The 26,220-nt window shown below is 34.0% G+C and overlaps 1 protein-coding gene across 1 annotated transcript in view; it reads left to right on the forward strand.

The window, feature by feature from the left end:
* C7H3orf84 (chromosome 7 C3orf84 homolog) overlaps window positions 1-23,180 on the forward strand; it is a 111,014-nt gene extending 87,834 nt beyond the window's left edge. The window contains exon 6 of the mRNA XM_053689355.1: window positions 22,728-23,180. Coding sequence (XP_053545330.1) covers window positions 22,728-23,180 — 453 coding nt within the window. The remainder of the gene's footprint in view (window positions 1-22,727) is intronic.
* Window positions 23,181-26,220: the final 3,040 nt, after the last annotated feature.

A 26,220-nucleotide genomic window follows, 5' to 3' on the forward strand; every position in this document is an offset into this window, starting at 1 on the left:
AGGGAGCTCTCGGATAACTTAGCAGATTTTTTGTCTTTATGTTTAGGTGGCATGGCCGGTGATGTTTGTTTATGTTGTGTAACAAATCTATCCCTGTATGTTGAGATTATTGCTCAAGCTAAGTAGGGTAGCTTTATAAAAAATAAAAGGAAGGGGAAAAGGGACACAAAAAAAAAGAAAAAAAAAAAAAAAAGAAAAATTGAAAATGCGGAAAGTATCTCCAACTATCACTTACTTTCCCTAAGTGTGGCAGATTACAGTGCAGTAGGTGAGGACTTGTGTTACTGTGCAGCAATTAAAATGAGACTGTGATAGGTGCAAAAAGAAAAAAAACTAAATAAATAAATAAGTGACTGAATAGCTAAAAGGAAAGGGGACAATTTAATCTACAGTAAAAAAGTGAAAATGTGACTCCGACTGTCACTTACTTTCCCTAAACGTGACAGATTACAGTGCCGTGAGTGAGGACTAGTGTTGAAGTGCAATAATTAAGGTAAGAGTGTGATGCGTGAGGGAAAGGGGAAAAAAAAAAAAAAAAGGAAATAGTTCCTGTAGCAATGTTATCAACACTTACTACTACTAATCAGCTTGCCTGAATTCACCTTATCTCAAAATTGACTATCTTAACACAAATTACTATCAACAAAAAGAAAACTATTTGAAATGGATTTGAGGACTCTCTTAAATATCAAGTGGTCTTGCTCGTCCTGTCTCCAGAACACTCTTATAGTCTCCTAGGAATAGACCATTTCATCCAATAGAGCGAAGTAATGTAGCTTTTTTTTTTTTTTTTTTTTTAAAAACTACCGGGCATATTATTCAATGGTCATGGAAGTAAATATAATGCTCTGAATAGTTAAAAAGACAATTTCAGTAGTAATCCAATTAATGGCCAAACACAAAGTCATACAGGGATAGATAGTTCTGTAGGTATCCAGCCTTCCCGTGAAAGACTTTCTTCACTTCACTTTGATCCTGTTAGGGCTAATACAGAACTTTAAATCAGTGTGTATGCCAGCAATAAGGGGAAATACTAGTATCAGTGTTATAGTCCTGTTCTGTATCGATGTTGTGAGAGACTCGTGCTAAACTTTTCCTCTTTAAATTCTATTTAGGATGGAATGTAGACTGAGGAGTACCATTAAGAGTTGGTGTGGAGCTTAGGTCAAAATGTGTAGCAATAGTCATCAAGGAGAGAGTGATGCCAAAATTGTGTTCCTACCCTGTGTCAGGGTCCTGGGAACTGCTGCTAGGATCTCAAATTATCAGATCTTTTTCCCTTGGAGTGTTGTCAAATGGGGAGCTATGTTCGTTATCAACAGTAGCCAGACTTATTGCGAAGCTTCTTGCCCCAGTATGAGAGCAGGACCCTTTAAAGGTGAGGGTGTCAGGGCCAGCGTTCCTACCCTGTATCAGGGTCCTGGGAACTGCTGTTCAATTACTAGCACCAATTTTCTTCACAGCATTGAATGTAAAATAAAAGTCCTTAGTGAGTAGCACCACTGCCGGTCTACTACTAACTTATTATGCGATATAAATGATGGCGATGTTTTGAGAGCAAAAAGTAAGGGCACTTTTCACAGCTTTAAGTCTCTCTGACATAGGCCACTACTCACACCACACTGGGAGAGCTTTATAGAATCTGCACACACCGCTATTTTTTTAATTTTGCAATGTTAGATACAAGTCTTAGTGGGATATAGCCAGGAGAGATGTAACCCAGATGATGAGCATAGAAAAACAGAGGTATCCATACATTGTAAAACTTTAGTACTCACGACCAGCCTTCCAAACAGAGATCCCAATGTGACGATCCTTTAGCTCCTCTTGATAATTGCCTGTTTCTGGAAGACAGCCCTGAGAAAAATGTACACCGTTCTCTGCTGCACGTCCAGGCCAATTTAACAGGTGGTTCCGCTCACTGGAGTCTCCTCACGTATTGCTCTGTATGAGAAAGAAAGTAAACGCCGCGCCAGGGCGGCAGTGCTTCCACAACGAAGCCGATTCTGTCTTGTGACTTCGGTCACGCTGGGGCCTTCGGCCAAGTCTCCGGCCTGCAGGAAAAAAATTGCAGCGCAAGGAGTAATTGCGTTAGGGCGATGTAGCAAGCCCTGTATTTTCGGCGCGCGAAGCAGTAGCCAACCGCTCCACTCTGCCTCCAACCCGGAAGTCCCGCCCCTCCACTGCATATGAAAATAATTTTTACACAAACAGGAGCAAGCTGGAATAGGTAGACAACAGTTTACTTCTAAAACTTTGTGACTTGGTTAAGAGTCTAAAAATTAGCACAATGTAATTTAAAAATAAGCAAAATTATAAATGTTTACTACAAAAAAAAAAACAACTTTATGGGCTATATAAATGGTTCATTTACAAAACATTTATGCAAAGAAACCTCTAGTGTACAATGTCCCTTTAAGCAGAGCACGCCCCACCTTCCCTGCTTCAGATTTTTGCATGACGGGTTGCGCATAAGTTGTAACAGTAACTGACAAATCACACTGAAGACAGAGCAAGCAGGCAATATAGAATCTTATTCGCTGTACCTCTTGCCAACATCAAAAGTTAAAAAAGAGATGGGAAGTCAGGAAAGTACATAAACGCACAACCATACGAAGCTGATCTATTGTCTACATTGAATTTTTAACTCCAAACCAATATATAATGGGGGTTTTACAGTGATAAATATACATTGCACAAATGTTATACATTTTGTGTCCCTTGAATGTACATTTATAACTGACTGTCTGTTCAATGACCTCCGGATTTCATGCGCCCTCAAAACATATTTTGGAAAAGCCTTTTACAACCACATTTAAAGCCTATCTGATTGCTAATAAAATAATAGTCAAACTATGCTAGAAAGTGCACTAATTAAATCAGGTATAGCAAAATGTAATTAGAAGAAATTTCCAGCTTAAAGTGGTATCAAACCCATATTATTCTTGTTGCAGAGATACCTAGGTAAGGGTCTGGAGCACTTTAAGGCAGGAATTAGTGCTGCCATCTGGTGCTCTTGCACAGGGCTGGAGATCAAACCAGTGCTGAACATTTTTGAAGCCTGGCTCAGCAGCCCAGCCCCTCCCTCTGGCCGGCCCTTTACTTGGTGGCTGTCAGGAGTGGAGCACAAGGCCCTGACTTCACTGGAGGCTTCCTCTGTACAATGGGATGTGGCACCAGAAGTCTCCTGGTATCCCGATGGGCCAATCTGGCACTTCTCTTGCATATGGATAACATTCTTACAAAACTGCTGCCATAAAGTGCTCCAGACGCGTGCACACTCCTGAGCTTATCTCCTTACTTTTCAGCAAAAGAGAGTGGTTTACAAATTTATGTTGTATCTGAATCATGAAAGGAACATTTTGGGTTTCATGTCCCTTTAATATGCAGTGATACATTTTCCTAAAAAACATTTGTTGATACGTAGGGCCTGATGATCTAAACTTCACCAAATCGGACGTGGTTTTTCACGCTGCCCCTGTCAGTGGCTGCCCTTGTGGAATTATCATAAAAAGGGGCATTCCCTGCATGTGGTGGGATGTCTACCATTCACACTAATGGAGCTCACTGGAAAGGGGCACTTCACTCTGTAGAGCAACGTTAGCAGTGAGCAGGGGGCTCACTTTAAAAATGAAATACTGCAGCCAATATTCATCACATTACGCTGCTTTCTGCGTATATCATCTTACAATCACCTATATTTTCATATTTATGTGTTTTTCTGTTAGGGTATTAAGTATTTTGAGTGTTTTGAGAAAATATTGCCACCTTCTAACAGGTGAGAAAAAACAGTAGTGCGAAAATCTTTACCGAATTACGCTGGGATTTGAGAGACAGTTTCATATACACCCATGGAACACCCATGTTCAGCCCATTTTACAAAAAAACAATTATGCTTTGTAGTTTGTATTTGTAAGTACAAATTTCTTGAGTGTTTTTTGTGCATCCAGGGTATTTAAATTAAGACTTACACTGAGCATATTTAATAAATGTGTAATTTACATACAAATGTTATGTTTTTGATAAAATATGATTTTTGGTGAAGAACTTTGTAACGATTTTTTGATGCACCTAAACAATACATTTTTTTCTGCATATTTTTGTGTGAATGGTTCAATTTTTCATTTTGTAAGACTTAAAAAATACAAATATTATTTTGTACTTTTGTAATGTCTGCAGCTCCTCCCCATATGAATTTGTAGTATATGCCCCTTAGTGAGACACCATTTTTTCAGGGTGACAAATGGCTTTAGAGCATCCCACCAGGGAATACATAAAAGTACATTCAGCCCAGACACCGTTATCGGACCCAAAGGCACAAAGACAAAACCTGTTCATGGCAGTTTCCATTTGAAATCCCTGTCACAAAGGCGCAATCCTGTTTGAAAGTCCTGTCACAAAGGCAAGTTTACTTTTTAAATCCCGGTTACAAAGGTTTCACTGTTTAACTGTGGGAACTGTTGAAATTCCAATTTAGAAGATTTAAGTACAGATTACAAGCAGAGTGATAAAAGTAATGCTGACCTCTTGTATTGGGGTGAGCATGATTTAGGTAATGCTAATCACTTGTGTTGGGGTGAGCATGATTTAGGTAATGCTGACCTCTTGTGTTGGGGTGAGCATGATTTAGGTAATGCAGATCACTTGTATTGGGGTGAGCATGATTTAGGTAATGCTGATCACTTGTGTTGGGGTGAGCATGATTTAGAATGCTGACCTCTTGTGTTGGGGTGAGCATGATTTATGTAATTTTGATCACTTGTGTTGGGATGAGCATGATTTAGGTAATGCTGATCACTTGTGTTGGCGTGAGCATGATTTAGGTAATGCTGATCACTTGCATTGGGGTGAGCATGATTTAGGTAATGCTGACCTCTTGTGTTGGGTTGAGCATGATTTATGTAATTCTGATCACTTGTGTTGGGTTGAGAATGATTTGGGTAATGCTGACCTCTTGTGTTGGGGTGAGCATGATTTATGTAATTTTGATCACTTGTGTTGTGGTGAGCATGATTTAGGTCATGCTGACCTCTTGTGTTGGGGTGAGCATGATTTATGTAATTCTGATCACTTGTGTTGGGTTGAGAATGATTTGGGTAATGCTGACCTCTTGTGTTGGGGTGAGCATGATTTATGTAATGCTGACCTCTTGTGTTGGGTTGAGAATGATTTGGGTAATGCTGACCTCTTGTGTTGAGGTGAGCATGATTTATGTAATGCTGACCTCTTGTGTTGGGGTGAGCATGATTTATGTAATGCTGATCACTTGTGTTGGGGTGAGCATGATTTAGGTAATGCTGATCACTTGTGTTGGGTTGGAAATAATTTCGGTAATACTGACCTCTTGTGTTGAGGAAAGTTTCTATGGATTAATTATTATTTGGTGTCACACATCATATATAAAATCAAGACTGTGGCACAAATCCAGAATGCTGATTTTATATGTGCTCAGCTGCACTGTTGTAAAACAAATTGATTTTATCTTGGATGCGCAGATTATAACATATCTACACTATGGAGATAATTCATTTATCTGATGACCTAAGTCTATTATTTAAATGCCATGTTGCCAGAAGCCTTATTAAGCCTTTAATAGCCTTATTAGGTTTGTGCATTTGCATATCTAGTTGTCAGCTTCAATTCTGTTGAAATAAACAGTTTAAACAAACTAGGTTTGAAATGTACACATCTTTAAATATATGAAACAATAACTGAGTTGGAACACAAGTCCATTATCAATACATTAAACAGATTAAACCTGACTCACTATCAGACACGTTATGGTAATGCAATTAGACAACACGCACTGACCGGGGTTACACTTAATAAAACAAATAGCTACAGTTACATCTGTCAGATCTGTGAACTGGTTTGTAGAATCCAAAACAATCAAAACTGAAGTGAAATCCATGGGGCCGATTTAACAAAGTGCAAGCATACGCTGTCGGCATTTATCATTGCACAAGCAGTTCTGGTGAACTGCTTGTGCAATGCTGCCCCCCTGCAGATTCGCGGCCAATCGACTGCCAGCAGGGGGTGTCAATCAACCCGATTGTATGCGATTGGGTGGATTGATGTCCGCCGCCTCAGAGGAGGCTTATGAGTTAAGGAGCAGTGGTCTTATGACCGCTGCATCTTAACTCCTGTTTCCGGAGCCTGAAGGCATGAGCGGAAACATTTACATTCAGGGCCATTCGGCCCTTGTAAAATTGGCCCCCATGTGTCAAATTAGCTACATTTGTGGGTGATACAATTACAGAGCAAAATATTACAGCAATAATGTGAATATTATTCAGTAAACAGTTAGGGACAGATTTAAAAAGGTGAGTTTGGACAATCACTGAAACAATCATCCCACGTTTAGTGTTGTGCAATCCTGTCTCCTGCTCTTGTGCAACCAGTCACACCAGAGCAGAGGCTGTCAATCACTCTGGTCTTATCAGTTTGGGGTGACTCAACCCCTCCACCTTTGAGGCAGCAGAGAGTTTAGGATGCAGCTGCTTACAACTGCTGCTTCTTAAACGGACAATGTACTATAAAATGTATTCCCCCTTTATTGTATTCCAAATGACTTGATATACTGACTGCAGAGTATTAGATGTATGGAAAATTGTTTATTTATATTTATTTCCGTGATTGAAAACCATCACCTAGGACATTCCCATAGCAATAGGCTGAGCCTACAAGTATTTAGGTTAGGTATTAAAGTGCTAATTATTGCTGGGGAGTTTGAATTAACACAAGTGGCTATTTCACATACAAAATCTATCTCCACTATCTCCATCCCCCCCCCCCCACACACACACACACTGTGAGATTAATCAATGCTGTTGTCTCCTATTTACTTAGGCCTAGATTTGGAGTTTGGCGGTAGCCGTGAAAACCAGCGTTAGAGGCTCCTAACGCTGGTTTTAGGCTACCGCCGGTATTTGGAGTCAGTCAAAAAAGGGTCTAACGCTCACTTTTCAGCCGCGACTTTTCCATACCGCAGATCCCCTTACGTCAATTGCGTATCCTATCTTTTCAATGGGATCTTTCTAACTCCGGTATTTAGAGTCGTGGCTGAAGTGAGCGTTAGAAATCTAACGACAAAACTCCAGCCGCAGAAAAAAGTCAGTAGTTAAGAGCTTTCTGGGCTAACGCCGGTTCATAAAGCTCTTAACTACTGTGCCCTAAAGTACACTAACACCCATAAACTACCTATGTACCCCTAAACCGAGGCCCCCCACATCGCCGCCACTCGATTACATTTTTTAACCCCTAATCTGCCGACCGCCACCTACGTTATACTTATGTACCCCTAATCTGCTGCCCCTAACACCACCGACCCCTATATTATATTTATTAACCCCTAATCTGCCCCCCCACAACGTCGCCGCCAGCTACCTACACTTATTAACCCCAAATCTGCCGTCTGCACGCCGCCGCCAGCTACATTATAGCTATGTACCCCTAATCTGCTGCCCCTAACACCGCCGACCCCTATATTATATTTATTAACCCCTAACCTGCCCCCCTCAACGTCGCCTCCACCTGCCTACACTTATTAACCCCTAATCTGCCGAGCGGATCTCACCGCTACTATAATAAAGTTATTAACCCCTAATCCGCCTCACTAAACCTATAATAAATAGTATTAACCCCTAATCTGCCCTCCGTAATCGCCGACACCTAACTTCAAACATTAACCCCTAATCTGACGACCGAATCTCGACGCTATTCTAATAAATGTATTAACCCCTAAAGCTAAGTCTAACCCTAACACTAACACCCCCTAACTTGAATATCATTTAAATCTAACGAAATTAATTAACTCTTATTAAATAAATTATTCCTATTTAAAGCTAAATACTTACCTGTAAAATAAATCCTAATATAGCTACAATATAAATTATAATTATATTATAGCTATTTTAGGATTAATATTTATTTTACAGGCAACTTTGTATTTATTTTAACCAGGTACAATAGCTATTAAATAGTTAAGAACTATTTAATAGCTACCTAGTTAAAATAATTACAAAATTACCTGTAAAATAAATCCTAACCTAAGTTACAATTAAACCTAACACTACACTATCAATAAATAAATTAAATAAAATACCTACAATTACCTACAATTAAACCTAACACTACACTATCAATAAATGAATTAAATACAATTCCTACAAATAACTACAATGAAATAAACTAACTAAAGTACAAAAAATAAAAAAGAACTGTTACAAAAAATAAAAAAATATTTACAAACATAAGAAAAATATTACAACAATTTTAAACTAATTACACCTACTCTAAGCCCCCTAATAAAATAACAAAGCCCCTCAAAATAAAAAATGCCCTACCCTATTCTAAATTACAAAAGTTCAAAGCTCTTTTACCTTACCAGCCCTGAACAGGGCCCTTTGCGGGGCATGCCCCAAGAAATTCAGCTCTTTTTCCTGTAAAAAAACACATACAATACCCCTCCCAACATTACAACCCACCACCCACATACCCCTAATCTAACCCAAACCCCCCTTAAATAAACCTAACACTAAGCCCCTGAAGATCTTCCTACCTTGTCTTCACCTCACCGGGTATCACACCGATCTGTCCTGGCTCCGATATCTTCATCTAAGCCCAAGCAGGGGCTAGACATCCATCATCCGACGGCTGAAGAAGTCCAGAAGAGGCTCCAAAGTCTTCATCCTATCCGGGAAGAAGAGAAGATCCGGACCGGCAACCATCTTCTTCCAAGCGGCATCTTCTATCTTCATCCGATGAGGACCGGCTCCATCTTGAAGACCTCCACTGCGGACCCATCTTCTTCCGATGACGACTTCCCGATGAATGACGGTTCCTTTAAGGGACGTCATCCAAGATGGCGTCCCTCGAATTCCGATTGGCTGATAGGATTCTATCAGCCAATCGGAATTAAGGTAGGAAAATTCTGATTGGCTGATGGAATCAGCCAATCAGAATCAAGTTCAATCCGATTGGCTGATTCAATCAGCCAATCAGATTGAGCTCGCATTCTATTGGCTGTTCCGATCATCCGATCAGTATTTAGCTTTAAATAGGAATAATTTATTTAATAAGAGTTAATTAATTTCGTTAGATTTAAATTATATTTAAGTTAGGGGGGTGTTAGTGTTAGGGTTAGATTTAGCTTTAGGGGTTAATACATTTATTAGAATAGCGGCGAAATTCGGTTGGCAGATTAGGGGTTAATGTTTGAAGTTAGGTGTCGGCGATGTTAGGGAGGGCAGATTAGGGGTTAATACTATTTATTATAGGGTTAGTGAGGCGGATTAGGGGTTAATAACTTTATTATAATAGCGGTGCGGTCCGGTCGGCAGATTAGGGGTTAATAAGTGTAGGCAGGTGGAGGCGAGGTTGTGGGCGGCAGATTAGGGGTTAATAAATATAATATAGGGGTCGGCGGTGTTAGGGACAGCAGATTAGGGGTACATAGGGATAATGTAAGTAGCGGCGGTTTACGGAGCGGCAGATTAGGGGTTAATAATAATATGCAGGGGTCAGCGATAGCGGGGGCGGCAGAATAGGGGTTAATAAGTGTAAGGTTAGGGGTGTTACTATGTGTATATACATATATATATATTTATGTGTTACTACGTGTATATACATATATATTTATGTGTTACTATGTGTATATACATATATATATTTATGTGTTACTACGTGTATATACATATATATTTATGTGTATATACATATATATTTATGTGTTAATATGTGTATATACATATATATATTTATGTGTTACTACGTGTATATACATATATATTTATGTGTATATACATATATATTTATGTGTTAATATGTGTATATACATATATATTTATGTGTTACTATGTGTATATACATATATATATTTATGTGTTACTACGTGTATATACATATATATTTATGTGTTACTACGTGTATATACATATATATTAATGTGTATATACATATATATTTATGTGTTAATATGTGTATATACATATATATTTATGTGTTAATATGTGTATATACATATATATTTATGTGTTACTATGTGTATATCCATACTGTATATATTTATGTGTTACTATGTGTATAAAAATGATTTATATGATTTATATGTGTATCTACTTTAGTGAATATTCACTTTTCAGCATTATGCAATCAGGATTCAAATGTAAATGTATATCATTACAATACAATGTGAACATACTTATGTAACGTTTCATGATCGTTCTATCCAGACATCAGTGATTTAACAGTATGAATTGCAGACATTGGTAGGAACCTGGATATTCACTTTCTGTATTGTGCAATCAGGATTCAAATGTAAATGTGTATCATTTCAGTATAATGTGAACATACATATGTAAACGTTTTATGATCGTGCTATCCAGACATCAGTGAGTTAACAGTATGAAGTGTAGACATTGGTAGGAAGCTGAGGGCGTGTTTGTACATGTGTACCAATCACACTTGTTTTAATTTGTTTTAAATCAGGTGTAGAGCACACCACAGTAGGCTATTACTACGGATTATATCCGAAACGCGTATGCCAGACTGTGCTGCGCCTTCTACACCATGTCCTTTCATTGCTGTGTTTACCGCTTTTAACTTTTCTAATAAAGGAATTGATTTTATGGAAACAGCCTCCACTTTTCTCTTTGAAGCTGGTACTATGTGTATATACATACTGTATATATTTATGTGTTAGTATGTGTATATACATATATATTCATGTGTTACTATGTGTATATACATATATATATTTATGGTTTATGTGTATATACATATATATTTATGCGTTAATATGTGTATATGCATAAATATATTTATGTGTTATGTATATATTCATTTATATTTATGTATTACTATGTGTATATACATATATATTTATGTGTTACTATGTGTATATACATATATATTTATGTGTTAGTACGTGTATATACATATACTGTATATATTTATGTGTTACTATGTGTCTATACATTTATATTTATGTATTACTATGTGTATATACATATATATTTATGTGTTACTATGTGTATATACATATATATTTATGTGTTACTATGTGTTTATATACATATATATTTATGTGTATATACATATATTTATGTGTTAATATGTGTATATACATATATATATTTATGTGTTACTATGTGTATATACATATATATTTATGTGTTACTATGTGTATATACATATATATTTATGTGTTACTATGTGTTTATATACATATATATTTATGCGTATATACATATATATTTATGTGTTAATATGTGTATATACATATATATTTATGTGTTACTGTGTGTATATACATATATATTTATGTGTTACTATGTGTATATACATATATATTTATGTGTTACTGTGTGTATATACATATATATTTATGTGTTACTATGTGTATATACATATATATTTATGTGTTAATATGTGTATATACATATATATTTATGTGTTACTATGTGTATATACATACTGTATATATTTATGTGTTAGTATGTGTATATACATATATATTTATGTGTTACTATGTGTATATACATATATATATTTATGTGTTATGTGTATATACATATATATTTATGTGTTAATATGTGTATATGCATAAATATATTTATGTGTTAGTATGTGTATATACATATACTGTATATATTTATGTGTTACTATGTGTCTATACATATATATATATATATATGTGTTACTATGTGTATATACATATATATTTATGTGTCACTATGTGTATATACATATATATTTATGTGTTAGCATGTCTATATACATATATATTTATGTGTTGGTATGTGTATATACATATATATTTATGTGTTACTATATGTGTATATCCATACTGTATATATTTATGTGTTACTATGTGTATATATATATATATATATATATATGTGTGTGTGTGTGTGTTAATATGTGTATATACATATATATTTATGTGTTATTATGTGTATATCCATACTGTATATATTTATGTGTTACTATGTGTATATACATACTGTATATATTTATGTGTTAGTATGTGTATATACATATATATTCATGTGTTACAATGTGTATATACATATATATTTATGTGTTATGTGTATATACATATATATTTATGCGTTAATATGTGTATATGCATAAATATATTTATGTGTTATGTATATATTCATTTATATTTATGTATTACTATATGTATATACATATATATTTATGTGTTACTATGTGTATATACATATATATTTATGTGTTAGTACGTGTATATACATATACTGTATATATTTATGTGTTACTATGTGTCTATACATATATATTTATGTGTTACTATGTGTATATACATATATATTTATCTGTTACTATGTGTATATACATATATATTTATGTGTTACTATGTGTTTATATACATATATATTTATGTGTATATACATATATATTTATGTGTTAATATGTGTATATACATATATATTTATGTGTTACTATGTGTATATACATATATATTTATGTGTTACTATGTTTTTATATACATATATATTTATGTGTATATACATATATATTTATGTGTTAATATGTGTATATACATATATATTTATGTGTTACTGTGTGTATATACATATATATTTATGTGTTACTATGTGTATATACATATATATTTATGTGTTAGCATGTGTATATACATATATATTTATGTGTTATTATGTGTATATACATATATATTTATGTGTTACTATGTGTGTATATATATATATATATATATATATATATATATATATATATATATATATATATATATATATATATATATATATATATATATATATATATATATATATATATATATATTTATGTGTTACTATGTGTATATACATATATATTTATGTATTACTACAGGGAGTGCAGAATTATTAGGCAAGTTGTATTTTTGCGGATTAATTTTATTATTGAACAACAACCATGTTCTCAATGAACCCAAAAAACTCATTAATATCAAAGCTGAATAGTTTTGGAAGTAGTTTTTAGTTTGTTTTTAGTTATAGCTATTTTAGGGGGATATCTGTGTGTGCAGGTGACTATTACTGTGCATAATTATTAGGCAACTTAACAAAAAACAAATATATACCCATTTCAATTATTTATTTTTACCAGTGAAACCAATATAACATCTCAACATTCACAAATATACATTTATGACATTCAAAAACAAAACAAAAACAAATCAGTGACCAATATAGCCACCTTTCTTTGCAAGGACATTCAAAAGCCTGCCATCCATGGATTCTGTCAGTGTTTTGATCTGTTCACCATCAACATTGCGTGCAGCAGCAACCACAGCCTCCCAGACACTGTTCAGAGAGGTGTACTGTTTCCCTCCTTGTAAATCTCACATTTGATGATGGACCACAGGTTCTCAATCGGGTTCAGATCAGGTGAACAAGGAGGCCATGTCATTAGATTTTCTTCTTTTATACCCTTTCTTGCCAGCCACGCTGTGGAGTACTTGGACGAGTGTGATGGAGCATTGTCCTGCATGAAAATCATGTTTTTCTTGAAGGATGCAGACTTCTTCCTGTACCACTGCTTGAAGAAGGTGTCTTCCAGAAACTGGCAGTAGGACTGGGAGTTGAGCTTGACTCCATCCTCAACCCGAAAAGGCCCCACAAGCTCATCTTTGATGATACCAGCCCAAACCAGTACTCCACCTCCACCTTACTGGCGTCTGAGTCGGACTGGAGCTCTCTGCCCTTTACCAATCGAGCCACGGGCCCATCCATCTGGCCCATCAAGACTCACTCTCATTTCATCAGTCCATAAAACCTTAGAAAAATCAGTCTTGAGATATTTCTTGGCCCAGTCTTGACGTCTCAGCTTGTGTGTCTTGTTCAGTGGTGGTCGTCTTTCAGCCTTTCTTACCTTGGCCATGTCTCTGAGTATTGCACACCTTGTGCTTTTGGGCACTCCAGTGATGTTGCAGCTCTGAAATATGGCCAAACTGGTGGCAAGTGGCATCTTGGCAGCTGCACGCTTGACTTTTCTCAGTTCATGGGCAGTTATTTTGCGCCTTGGTTTTTCCACACGCTTCTTGCGACCCTGTTGACTATTTTGAATGAAACGCTTGATTGTTCGATGATCACGCTTCAGAAGCTTTGCAATTTTAAGAGTGCTGCATCCCTCTGCAAGATATCTCACTATTTTTGACTTTTCTGAGCCTGTCAAGTCCTTCTTTTGACCCATTTTGCCAAAGGAAAGGAAGTTGCCTAATAATTATGCACACCTGATATAGGGTGTTGATGTCATTAGACCACACCCCTTCTCATTACAGAGATGCACATCACCTAATATGCTTAATTGGTAGTAGGCTTTCGAGCCTATACAGCTTGGAGTAAGACAACATGCATAAATAGGATGATGTGGTCAAAATACTCATTTGCCTAATAATTCTGCACTCCCTGTATGTGTATATATATATATATATATATATATATATATATATATATATATATATGTGTGTTAATATGTGTATATACATATATATTTATGTGTTGGTATGTGTATATACATATATATTTATGTGTTACTATATATATATATATATATATATATATATATATATATATATATATATATACATATATATATGTGTGTGAGTTAATATGTGTATATACATATATATTTATGTGTTAATATGTGTATATACATATATATTTATGTGTTGGTATGTGTATATACATATATATTTATGTGTTATTATGTCTATATACATATATATTTATGTGTTACTATGAGTATATATATATATATTTATGTGTTACTATGTGTATATACATATATATTTATGTGTTAATATGTGTATATACATATATATTTATGTGTTATTATGTGTATATACATATATATTTATGTGTTACTACGTGTATATACAGTACATATATATTTATGTGTTAGTATGTGTATATACATATATATTTATGTGTTACTATGTGTATATACATATATATTTATGTGTTACTATGTGTTTATATACATATATATTTATGTGTTACTATGTGTATATACATATATATTTATGTGTTACTATGTGTTTATATACATATATATTTATGTGTATATACATATATATTTATGTGTTACTATGTGTATATACATATATATTTATGTGTTACTATGTGTTTATATACATATATATTTATGTGTTAATATGTGTATATGCATATATATTTATGTGTTAGTATGTGTATATACATACAGTATATATTTATGTGTTAGTATGTGTATATACATATATATTTATGTGTTAGTATGTGTATATACATATATATTTATGTGTTAATATGTGTATATACATACATATATATATCTTCAAGGGTTAGTGTTAGGTTTTTTAAGGGTTTATTGGGTAGGTTTTATTTTTAGGTTAGGGTTTGGGCACTGAAAAAGAGCTAAATGCCCTTTTAAGGGCAATGCCCATCCAAATACCCTTTTCAGGGCAATGGGGAGCTTAGGTTTTTTTTAGTTAGGATTTTAATTGGGGGTTGGTTATGTGGCTGGTGGGTATTACTGTTGGGGGGTTGTTTTTATTTGTTTTTTTACAGGTAAAAGAGTTGATTTTTTTGGGGGCAAAGCCTTGCAAAAGGCCCTTTTAAGGACTATTGGTAGTCTAGTTTAGGCTAGGGTTTTTTTATTTGGGGGGGGGGGGCTTTTTTATTTTGATAGGTCGATTAGTTGTAATTAGTTTAAATATCTGATAATTTTTTTATTTTGCGTAATTTAGAGTTTGTTTTTTTGTAATTTAGGTAATTGTATTTAATAAATGTAATTTATTTAATTGTAGTGTAGTGTTAGGTGTTAGCGTAACTCAGGTTAGGTTTTATTTTACAGGTAAATGTGTATTTATTTTAGCTAGGTAGTTAGTAAATAGTTAATAACTATTTAGTAACTATTCTACCTAGTTAAAATAAATACAAACTTGCCTGTAAAGTAAAAATAAACCCTAAGCTAGCTACAATGTAACTATTAGTTATATTGTATCTAGCTTAGGGTTCGTTTTAAATAGGAATTATTTAGGTAATGATAGTAGGTTTTATTTAGATTTATTTTAATTATATTTAAGTTAAGGGGTGTTATGGTTAGGGTTAGACTTAGGTTTAGGGGTTAATAAATTTAGTATAGCAGCGGCGGCGACGTTGGGGGCGGCAGATTAGGTGTTAATAAATGTAGGTAGGTGGCGGCGATGTTAGGGGCGGCAGATTAGGGGTTAATAATATTTAACTAGTGTTTGTGATGCGGGAGTGTGGCAGTTTAGGGGTTAATATGTTTATTATAGTGGCGGCGATGTCCGGAGCAGCAGATTAGGGGTTAATCATTTTATTTTAGTGTTTGCGATGCAGGAGGACCTTGGTTTAGGGGTTAATAGGTAGTTTATGGGTGTTAGTGTACATTTTAGCACTTATTTATGAGTTTTATGGTACGGCTTTGTGGCGTAAAACTCATAACTACTGATTTTCAGTTTACGGTATGGATCTTGGTGGTATAGGGTGTACCGCTCACTTTTTGGCCTTCCAGGCAGACTTGTAATACCGGCGAAAAGGAAGTTCCATTGAAAAAGGACTTTTTGAAAGCTGCAGTAATTACGTTGCGTTACGTCAAAAAAAGTGTGCGGTGCCCCTAAACCTGCAAGACTCGTAATACCAGTGGTAGTGAAAAAGAGGCTTAACGCTGCTTTTCACTCATACCGCAAAACTCGTAATCTAGCCGTATGTGTATATACATATATATATTTATGTGTTAGTATGTGTATATACATATATATTTATGTGTTAATATGTGTATATACATATATATTTATGTGTTAATATGTGTGTGTATATATATATATATATATATATATATATTTACGTGCTAATATGTGTATATACATACAGTATATATATATATATATATATATATATATATATATATATATATATATATATATATATGTGTTAGTATGTGTATATACATATATATGTATGTGTTAATATGTGTATATACATATATATTTATGAGTTACTATGTGTATATACCTATATATTTATGTGTTAATATGTGTATATACCTATATATTTATGTGCTAAAATGTGTATATATATATATATATATATATATATGTGTGTGCTAATATGTGTATATACATTTATATTTATGTGTTAATATGTGTATATACATATATATGCATGTGTTAATATGTGTATATACATATATATGTATGTGTTAATATGTGTGTGTATATATATATATATATATATATATATTACTATACTTATATACATATATATTTATGTGCTAATATGTGTATATACATATATATTTATGTGTTACTATGTGTAGATACATATATATTTATGTGTTAATATGTATATATGCATATATATTTATGTGTTAGTATGTGTATATACATACAGTATATATTTATGTGTTAGTATGTGTATATACATATATATTTATGTGTTAGTATGTGTATATACATATATATTTATGTGTTAATATGTGTATATACATACATATATATATCTTCAAGGGTTAGTGTTAGGTTTTTTAAGGGTTTATTGGGTAGGTTTTATTTTTAGGTTAGGGTTTGGGCACTGAAAAAGAGCTAAATGCCCTTTTAAGGGCAATGCCCATCCAAATACCCTTTTCAGGGCAATGGGGAGCTTAGGTTTTTTTTAGTTAGGATTTTAATTGGGGGTTGGTTATGTGGCTGGTGGGTATTACTGTTGGGGGGTTGTTTTTATTTGTTTTTTTACAGGTAAAAGAGTTGATTTTTTTGGGGGCAAAGCCTTGCAAAAGGCCCTTTTAAGGACTATTGGTAGTCTAGTTTAGGCTAGGGTTTTTTTATTTGGGGGGGGGGGGGCTTTTTTATTTTGATAGGTCGATTAGTTGTAATTAGTTTAAATATCTGATAATTTTTTTATTTTGCGTAATTTAGAGTTTGTTTTTTTGTAATTTAGGTAATTGTATTTAATAAATGTAATTTATTTAATTGTAGTGTAGTGTTAGGTGTTAGCGTAACTCAGGTTAGGTTTTATTTTACAGGTAAATGTGTATTTATTTTAGCTAGGTAGTTAGTAAATAGTTAATAACTATTTAGTAACTATTCTACCTAGTTAAAATAAATACAAACTTGCCTGTAAAGTAAAAATAAACCCTAAGCTAGCTACAATGTAACTATTAGTTATATTGTATCTAGCTTAGGGTTCGTTTTAAATAGGAATTATTTAGGTAATGATAGTAGGTTTTATTTAGATTTATTTTAATTATATTTAAGTTAAGGGGTGTTATGGTTAGGGTTAGACTTAGGTTTAGGGGTTAATAAATTTAGTATAGCAGCGGCGGCGACGTTGGGGGCGGCAGATTAGGTGTTAATAAATGTAGGTAGGTGGCGGCGATGTTAGGGGCGGCAGATTAGGGGTTAATAATATTTAACTAGTGTTTGTGATGCGGGAGTGTGGCAGTTTAGGGGTTAATATGTTTATTATAGTGGCGGCGATGTCCGGAGCAGCAGATTAGGGGTTAATCATTTTATTTTAGTGTTTGCGATGCAGGAGGACCTTGGTTTAGGGGTTAATAGGTAGTTTATGGGTGTTAGTGTACATTTTAGCACTTATTTATGAGTTTTATGGTACGGCTTTGTGGCGTAAAACTCATAACTACTGATTTTCAGTTTACGGTATGGATCTTGGTGGTATAGGGTGTACCGCTCACTTTTTGGCCTTCCAGGCAGACTTGTAATACCGGCGAAAAGGAAGTTCCATTGAAAAAGGACTTTTTGAAAGCTGCAGTAATTACGTTGCGTTACGTCAAAAAAAGTGTGCGGTGCCCCTAAACCTGCAAGACTCGTAATACCAGTGGTAGTGAAAAAGAGGCTTAACGCTGCTTTTCACTCATACCGCAAAACTCGTAATCTAGCCGTATGTGTATATACATATATATATTTATGTGTTAGTATGTGTATATACATATATATTTATGTGTTAATATGTGTATATACATATATATTTATGTGTTAATATGTGTGTGTATATATATATATATATATATATATATATTTACGTGCTAATATGTGTATATACATACAGTATATATATATATATATATATATATATATATATATATGTGTTAGTATGTGTATATACATATATATGTATGTGTTAATATGTGTATATACATATATATTTATGAGTTACTATGTGTATATACCTATATATTTATGTGTTAATATGTGTATATACCTATATATTTATGTGCTAAAATGTGTATATATATATATATATATATATATATATGTGTGTGCTAATATGTGTATATACATTTATATTTATGTGTTAATATGTGTATATACATATATATGCATGTGTTAATATGTGTATATACATATATATGTATGTGTTAATATGTGTGTGTATATATATATATATATATATATATATATATATATTACTATACTTATATACATATATATTTATGTGCTAATATGTGTATATACATATATATTTATGTGTTACTATGTGTAGATACATATATATTTATGTGTTAATATGTATATATATATATATATATATATATATATATATATATATATATATATATATTTATCTGTTACTATGTGTATATACATTTATATTTTTATGTTTTACTATGTGTATATACATATATATTTATGTGTTAATGTATATGCATATATATTTCTGTGCTAATATGTGTATATACATATATATGTATGTGTTACCATGTGTATATACATACTTTATATATTTTTATGTGTTACTATGTGTATATAATATAGAGAAAATAACTTACAGCTAGATTACAGGTTTTGCGTTATGAGGGGTGCGGTGCTAACTTGCACGTTATTGTCACTGCTCACTTCCCTACAGCGCTGGTATTACAGGTTTACAAAAACCCGGCGTTAACAGGCAAGAAGTGAGCGTAGAGCAAAATTGAGCTCCATACCGCACTCCAATACCAGCGCTGCTGAAAGGTGTGGTGAGCTGGTTTTACATGCTCATGCACAATTTCCCCATAGACATCAATGGGGAGAGCCGGCTGAAAGAAAGTCTAACACCTGCAAAAAAGCAGCGTAAGGCTCCGTAACGCAGCCCCATTGATTCCTATGGGGAAACAAAATTTATGTTTACACCTAACACCCTAACATGAACCCCGAGTCTAAACACCCCTAATCTTACACTTATTAACCCCTAATCTGCCACCCCCGACATCGCCGACACCTACATTATACTTATTAACCTCTAATCTGCCATTCCGGACATCGCCGCCACTATAATAAACATATTAACCCCTAAACCGCCGCACTCCCACATCACAAACACTAGTTAAATATTATTAACCCCTAATCTGCTGCCCATAACATCGCCGCCACCTACCTACATTTATTAACCCCTAATCTGCCGCCCCCAACGTCACCACCACTATACTAAATTTATTAACCCCTAAACCTAAGTCTAACACTAACACCCCTTAACTTAAATATAATTAAAATAAATCTAAATAAAAATTACTATCATTACCTAAATTATTCCTATTTAAAACTAAATACTTACCTGTAAAATAAACCCTAAGATAGCTACAATATAACTAATAGTTACGTTGTAGCTAGCTTAGGGTTTATTTTTATTTTACAGGTATGTTTGTATTTATTTTAACTAGGTAGAATAGTTAGTAAATAGTTATTAACTATTTACTAACTACCTATCTAAAATAAATACAAATTTACCTGTAAAATAAAACCTAACCTGAGTTACACTGACACCTAACCTTACACTACAATTAAATACATTACCTAAATTAAATACAATTACCTAAATTACAAAAAAAAACCCACTAAATTACACAAAATAAAAAAATTAATTATCAGATATTTAAACTAATTACACCTAATCTAATAGCCCTATCGAATTAAAAAAAAAAAAAAAAATTAAAAAAAAAAACCTGGCCTAAACTAAACTACCAATAGCCCTTAAAAAGGCCTTTTGCGGGGCATTGCCTCAAAGAAATCCGTTATTTTACCTGTAAAAAAAAAATACAAACAACCCCCCAAAAGTAAAATCCACCACCCACACAACCAACCCCCCAAATAAAATCCTAACTAAAAATACCTAAGCTCCCCTTTGCCCTGAAAAGGGCATTTGGATGGGCATTGCCCTTAAAAGGGCATTTAGCTCTTTTTCAAGTGCCCAAACCCTAAGCTAAAAATAAAACCCACCCAATAAACCATTAAAAAAACCTAACACTAACCCCTGAAGATCCACTTACAGTTTTGAAGCCCGGATATACATCCTCAACGAAGCTGGGAGAAGTCTTCATCCAAGCGGCAAGAAGTCCTCAATGAAGCCGGGAGAAGTCTTCATCCAAGCTGGCAGAAGTGGTCCTCCAGGCGGGCAGAAGTCTTTATCCAGATGGCATCTTCAAAAAGGACAGAGTTTTCAAAAACTTTCCTGCGCTGCCTAGTGTTGGCTAGCCTTAACTCCTGAAATATCAACCCCAATTGTATGTTTGTACAGAAGAGAGTTTAGGAGTATGGGGCGCAAATAAATGCTACAACCTTTAAGAATGGTTTAAATGTGTTGCTATATGCATAAAAAACTAAAATGGTAAAAAACTAAAAAATACTTTATAATTTAAAATAAGGTTATCTTTATTGGTACATAAGGTTAAAATAAGGTAACTATGTACTATTGTACCAATAAAGATAACCTTATTTTAAATTATAAAGTATTTTTTAGTTTTTTACCATCTCCTATCTTCATCCATCCGGCGCGAAGCGGGTCCATCTTCAAGACATCCAGCTCGAAGCATCCTCTTCAATCGAAGTCTTCTTCTAGAATGAAGGTTCCTTTAAGTGACGTCATCCAAGATGGCATTAAAGGTGAAAAATCCTGATCCAATCAGCCAATAGGATTGAGCTCGCATTCTATTGGCTGATTGGAACAGCGTTACGGCCAAAAAAGTGTGCGGTACAACTTTTTTGACAAGACTCGTAATTGCAGCGGTAGTGAAAAAGCAACGTTATAACCCATAACGCTGCTTTTTCACTCATAACGCAAAACTCGTAATCGAGACGATATATATTTATTTGTTAATATGTGTATATACACATAATAACACTTAAATATATACGTATATATTTATAGGGAACACACAGTTCCCATAGACCGTAATGTAAAGGCACTTTTCATCGCAGTTTTTTTTTTCTAACACCCTCCAACTTTAACCCCTAAAAACTGCTTCATGCTTTTTTTTTATTTATTAAAAGAAAGAATATACTTTATTTTGTGGGCAATTGGGCATTATTTTGAAAATCAACAAGATCTTGTGTTAGCAATAACCAGCCACTTACAAATTTGCCTGTTTTACGGGCACGCAATAAATTATCTTTTCACTTGTAATCTCGCCAAAAATGTGCACGTGTGCTTTAAAAACTAGAAGGTGGACAATGAGTAAAAATATAAGCATAATAATTATTTAAATAAATACTGTAAATTATTTAGGCATAAAAATAATTATAGATTTGGGAGAAGCGATGAGTCATTCCATGGAAATTAATTATAGGATAAAATGATAATTACAATAATGATTACATTCTAGTTTAGCAAAGAAATTATTTTCACACATGGGTGGCTCATTTCCTGTAAAAAGAAAATAACAATGGAACATGTCTAATGATAATGTATGTGTTTTTCACCCAGGGGCTGGGGAAGAGGAAACTTGTCACAGCAAGGCAGTCTCGCAATTTTATTGAATGGATTCCACTAGCAAATGAACTAAGGAATGAGAGACCCCTCATCAGCACCTATATGGTCGATTTTTGGAAACAGGAGAATATGGTTAAGGACAGATTTCCTCAGCTTCTGGCTCCAAGGTTCACTCGGGTAATAACCGCTTTTCCCAGTCGTACAAACTATCAGATGAACAGTCATCAATCTAAACACAACAAAGAAACGGACAGCCGCCAACAATCTGACAGTGTAACCGTCAATGACAAATCTCATTGCTTAAATGTCAGGGATGCTTTATGTTACAGAGCCAGGACAGCGCCACACAAAAGATTGACAGTGTCTGACTGTCTTACTTGGCATCAGTTTGAAAATGTGAAACAGGAAAAAATGCAATACCCCAAGGACAACATAGAAAGAATATGAATTTACTTGCAACGGTAGCAGCATGCTTTATAAAACGTAAAAACTAGCTATTGAAGGGGATAAAACCCAACATTTTCTTTCATGATGTAAATAGAATGTACAATTTTAAACAACTTTCCAATTTACTTCTATGATCAAATTTTCTTCATTTTCTTATTATCCTTTATTGAAAAACAGGATGGGACGTTCAGGAGTGTGGACGTGTCTGATGCAGAGGTCATCACACGATTGGTCACGCAAGAGAAGGGGGTTGTAATGTGACATACAGGCAGTAAAACAGAATCCGCTGCCCGACAACTTCTCAAGTTGAGAAGCTTCTTATAATACATGTGGGCTTATATGGCAACGGTTTTGTAAAAATGTTGTACATTAGCAAGAGCACTAGATGGCAGCAGTTGTACAATCTTATACATTAGCAAGAGCACTAGATGGCAGCAGTTGTACAATGTTATACATTAGCAAGAGCACTAGATGGCAGCAGTTGTACAATGTTATACATTAGCAAGGGCACTAGATGGCAGCAGTTGTACAATGTTAAACACTAAGAAGAGCACTAGATGGCAGCAGTTGTACAATGTTATACATTAGCAAGAGCGCTAGATGGCAGCAGTTTTGCTAGAATGTTATACATTAGAAAGAGCACTAGATGGCAGCACTATTTCTTGCCATGTAGTGCTTCAGGCATGTGCACGCTACCTATCTAGATATCTCTTCAACAAAGAATAACTTAAGAACAATGCAAATTAAATAATAGAAGTAAATTAGAAACTTTTTTTAAATTGTATTCTCCATCTCAATCACGGAAGAATAAAATTGGGTTTCATGTTCCTTTAAATCGACATATAAAAGACAATGCAGTTATTTCTAGAGCATTTTATCATAGCGCTATGGCCTTCCATATAACTAAAAAGGGACTAACACATAGTTAAAGTCCACTCCAGATAAACAATGCATTACTGAGAGCTAGAGGAACACATCCGGTGAGCCAGTGACTAGAGGCATATGTGTAGCTTCCAATCAGCAGCTAGTATAGAAACATAGAAAGAATTTGATGGAAGAAAATAACCAAAAAGGCTGATCAAGTCTACCTATATTACATGTTAATTATTACTTAGGATAGCCTTGTGCATGTCCCATCAAGTCTACACATATTACATGTTACTTACGATAGCCTTATGCATGTCCCATCAAGTCTACACATATTACATGTTACTGTTGGCTTAGGATAGCCTTATGTATGTCCCATCAAGTCTACACATATTACCTGTTACTTACGATAGCCTTATGCATGTCCCATCAAGTCTACACATATTACATGTTACTGTTGGCTTAGGATAGCCTTATGTATGTCCCATCAAGTCTACACATATTGCATGTTACTTATTACTTAGGATAGCCTTATGCATGTCCCATCAAGGCTACACATATTAAATGTTACTTATTACTTAGGATAGCCTTATGCATGTCCCATCAAGTCTACACATATTACATGTTACTTATTACTTAGGATAGCCTTATGCATGTCCCATCAAGTCTACACATATTACATGTTAGTTATTACTTAGGATAGACTTATGCATGTTCCATAAAGTCTACACATATTACATGTTACTTATTACTTAGGATAACCTTATGCATGTCCCATCAAGTCTACACATATTACATGTTACTTATTACTTAGGATAGCCTTATGTATGTCCCATAAAGTCTACACATATTACATGTTACTTATTACTTAGGATAACCTTATGCATGTCCCATCAAGTCTACACATATTACATGTTACTTATTACTTAGGATAGCCTTATGCATGTCCCATCAAGTCTACACATATTACATGTTACTTATTACTTAGGATAGCCTTATTTATGTCCCATAAAGTCTACACATATTACATGTTACTTATTACTTAGGATAACCTTATGCATGTCCAATCAAGTCTACACATATTACATGTTACTTATTACTTAGGATAGCCTTATGCATGTCCCATAATGTCTACACATATTACATGTTACTAATTACTTAGTATAGCCTTATGCATGTCCCATCAAATCTACACATATTACATGTCACTTATTACTTAGGATAGCCTTATGCATGTCCCATCAAGTCTACGCATATTACATGTTTACTTATTACTTAGGATAGCCTTATGCATGTCCTATCAAGTCTATACATATTACATGTTACTGATTACTTAGGATAACCTTATGTATGTCCTATCAAGTCTAAACATATTACATGTTACTTATTACTTCGTATAGCCTTATGTATGTACCATCAAGTCTACACATATTACATGTTACTTATTACTTAGAATAGCCTTATGCATGTCCCATCAAGTCTACACATATTACATGTTACTTATTACTTAGGATAGCCTTATGCATGTCCCATCAAATCTACACATATTACATGTTACTTATTACTTAGGATAGCCTTATGTATGTCCCATCAAGTCTACACATATTACATGTTACTTATTACTTAGGATAGCCTTATGCATGTCCTATCAATCTACACATATTACATGTTACTGTTTGCTTAGGAAACCTTATGTATGTTCCATCAAGTCTATCCATATTACATGTCACTTATTACTTAGGATAGCCTTATGCATGTCCCATCAAGTCTACACATATTACATGTTACTTATTACTTAGGATAGCCTTATGCATGTCCCATCAAGTCTACACATATTACATGTTACTTATTACTTAGGATAGCCTTATGAATGTCCCATCAAGTCTAAACATATTACATGTTACATATTACTTAGGATAACCTTATGCATGTCCCATCAAGTCTACACATATTACATGTTACTTATTACTTAGGATAGCCTTATGCATGTCCCATCAAGTCTACACATATTACATGTTTTTTATTACTTAGGATAGCCTTATGTATGTCCCATAAAGTCTACACATATTACATGTTACTTATTACTTAGGATAACCTTATGCATGTCCAATCAAGTCTACACATAATACATGTAACTTATTACTTAGGATAGCCTTATGCATGTCTCATAATG

Source organism: Bombina bombina, chromosome 7, assembly GCF_027579735.1.
Source record: "Bombina bombina isolate aBomBom1 chromosome 7, aBomBom1.pri, whole genome shotgun sequence".
In the NCBI taxonomy this organism is placed as follows: Eukaryota; Metazoa; Chordata; class Amphibia; order Anura; family Bombinatoridae; genus Bombina; species Bombina bombina.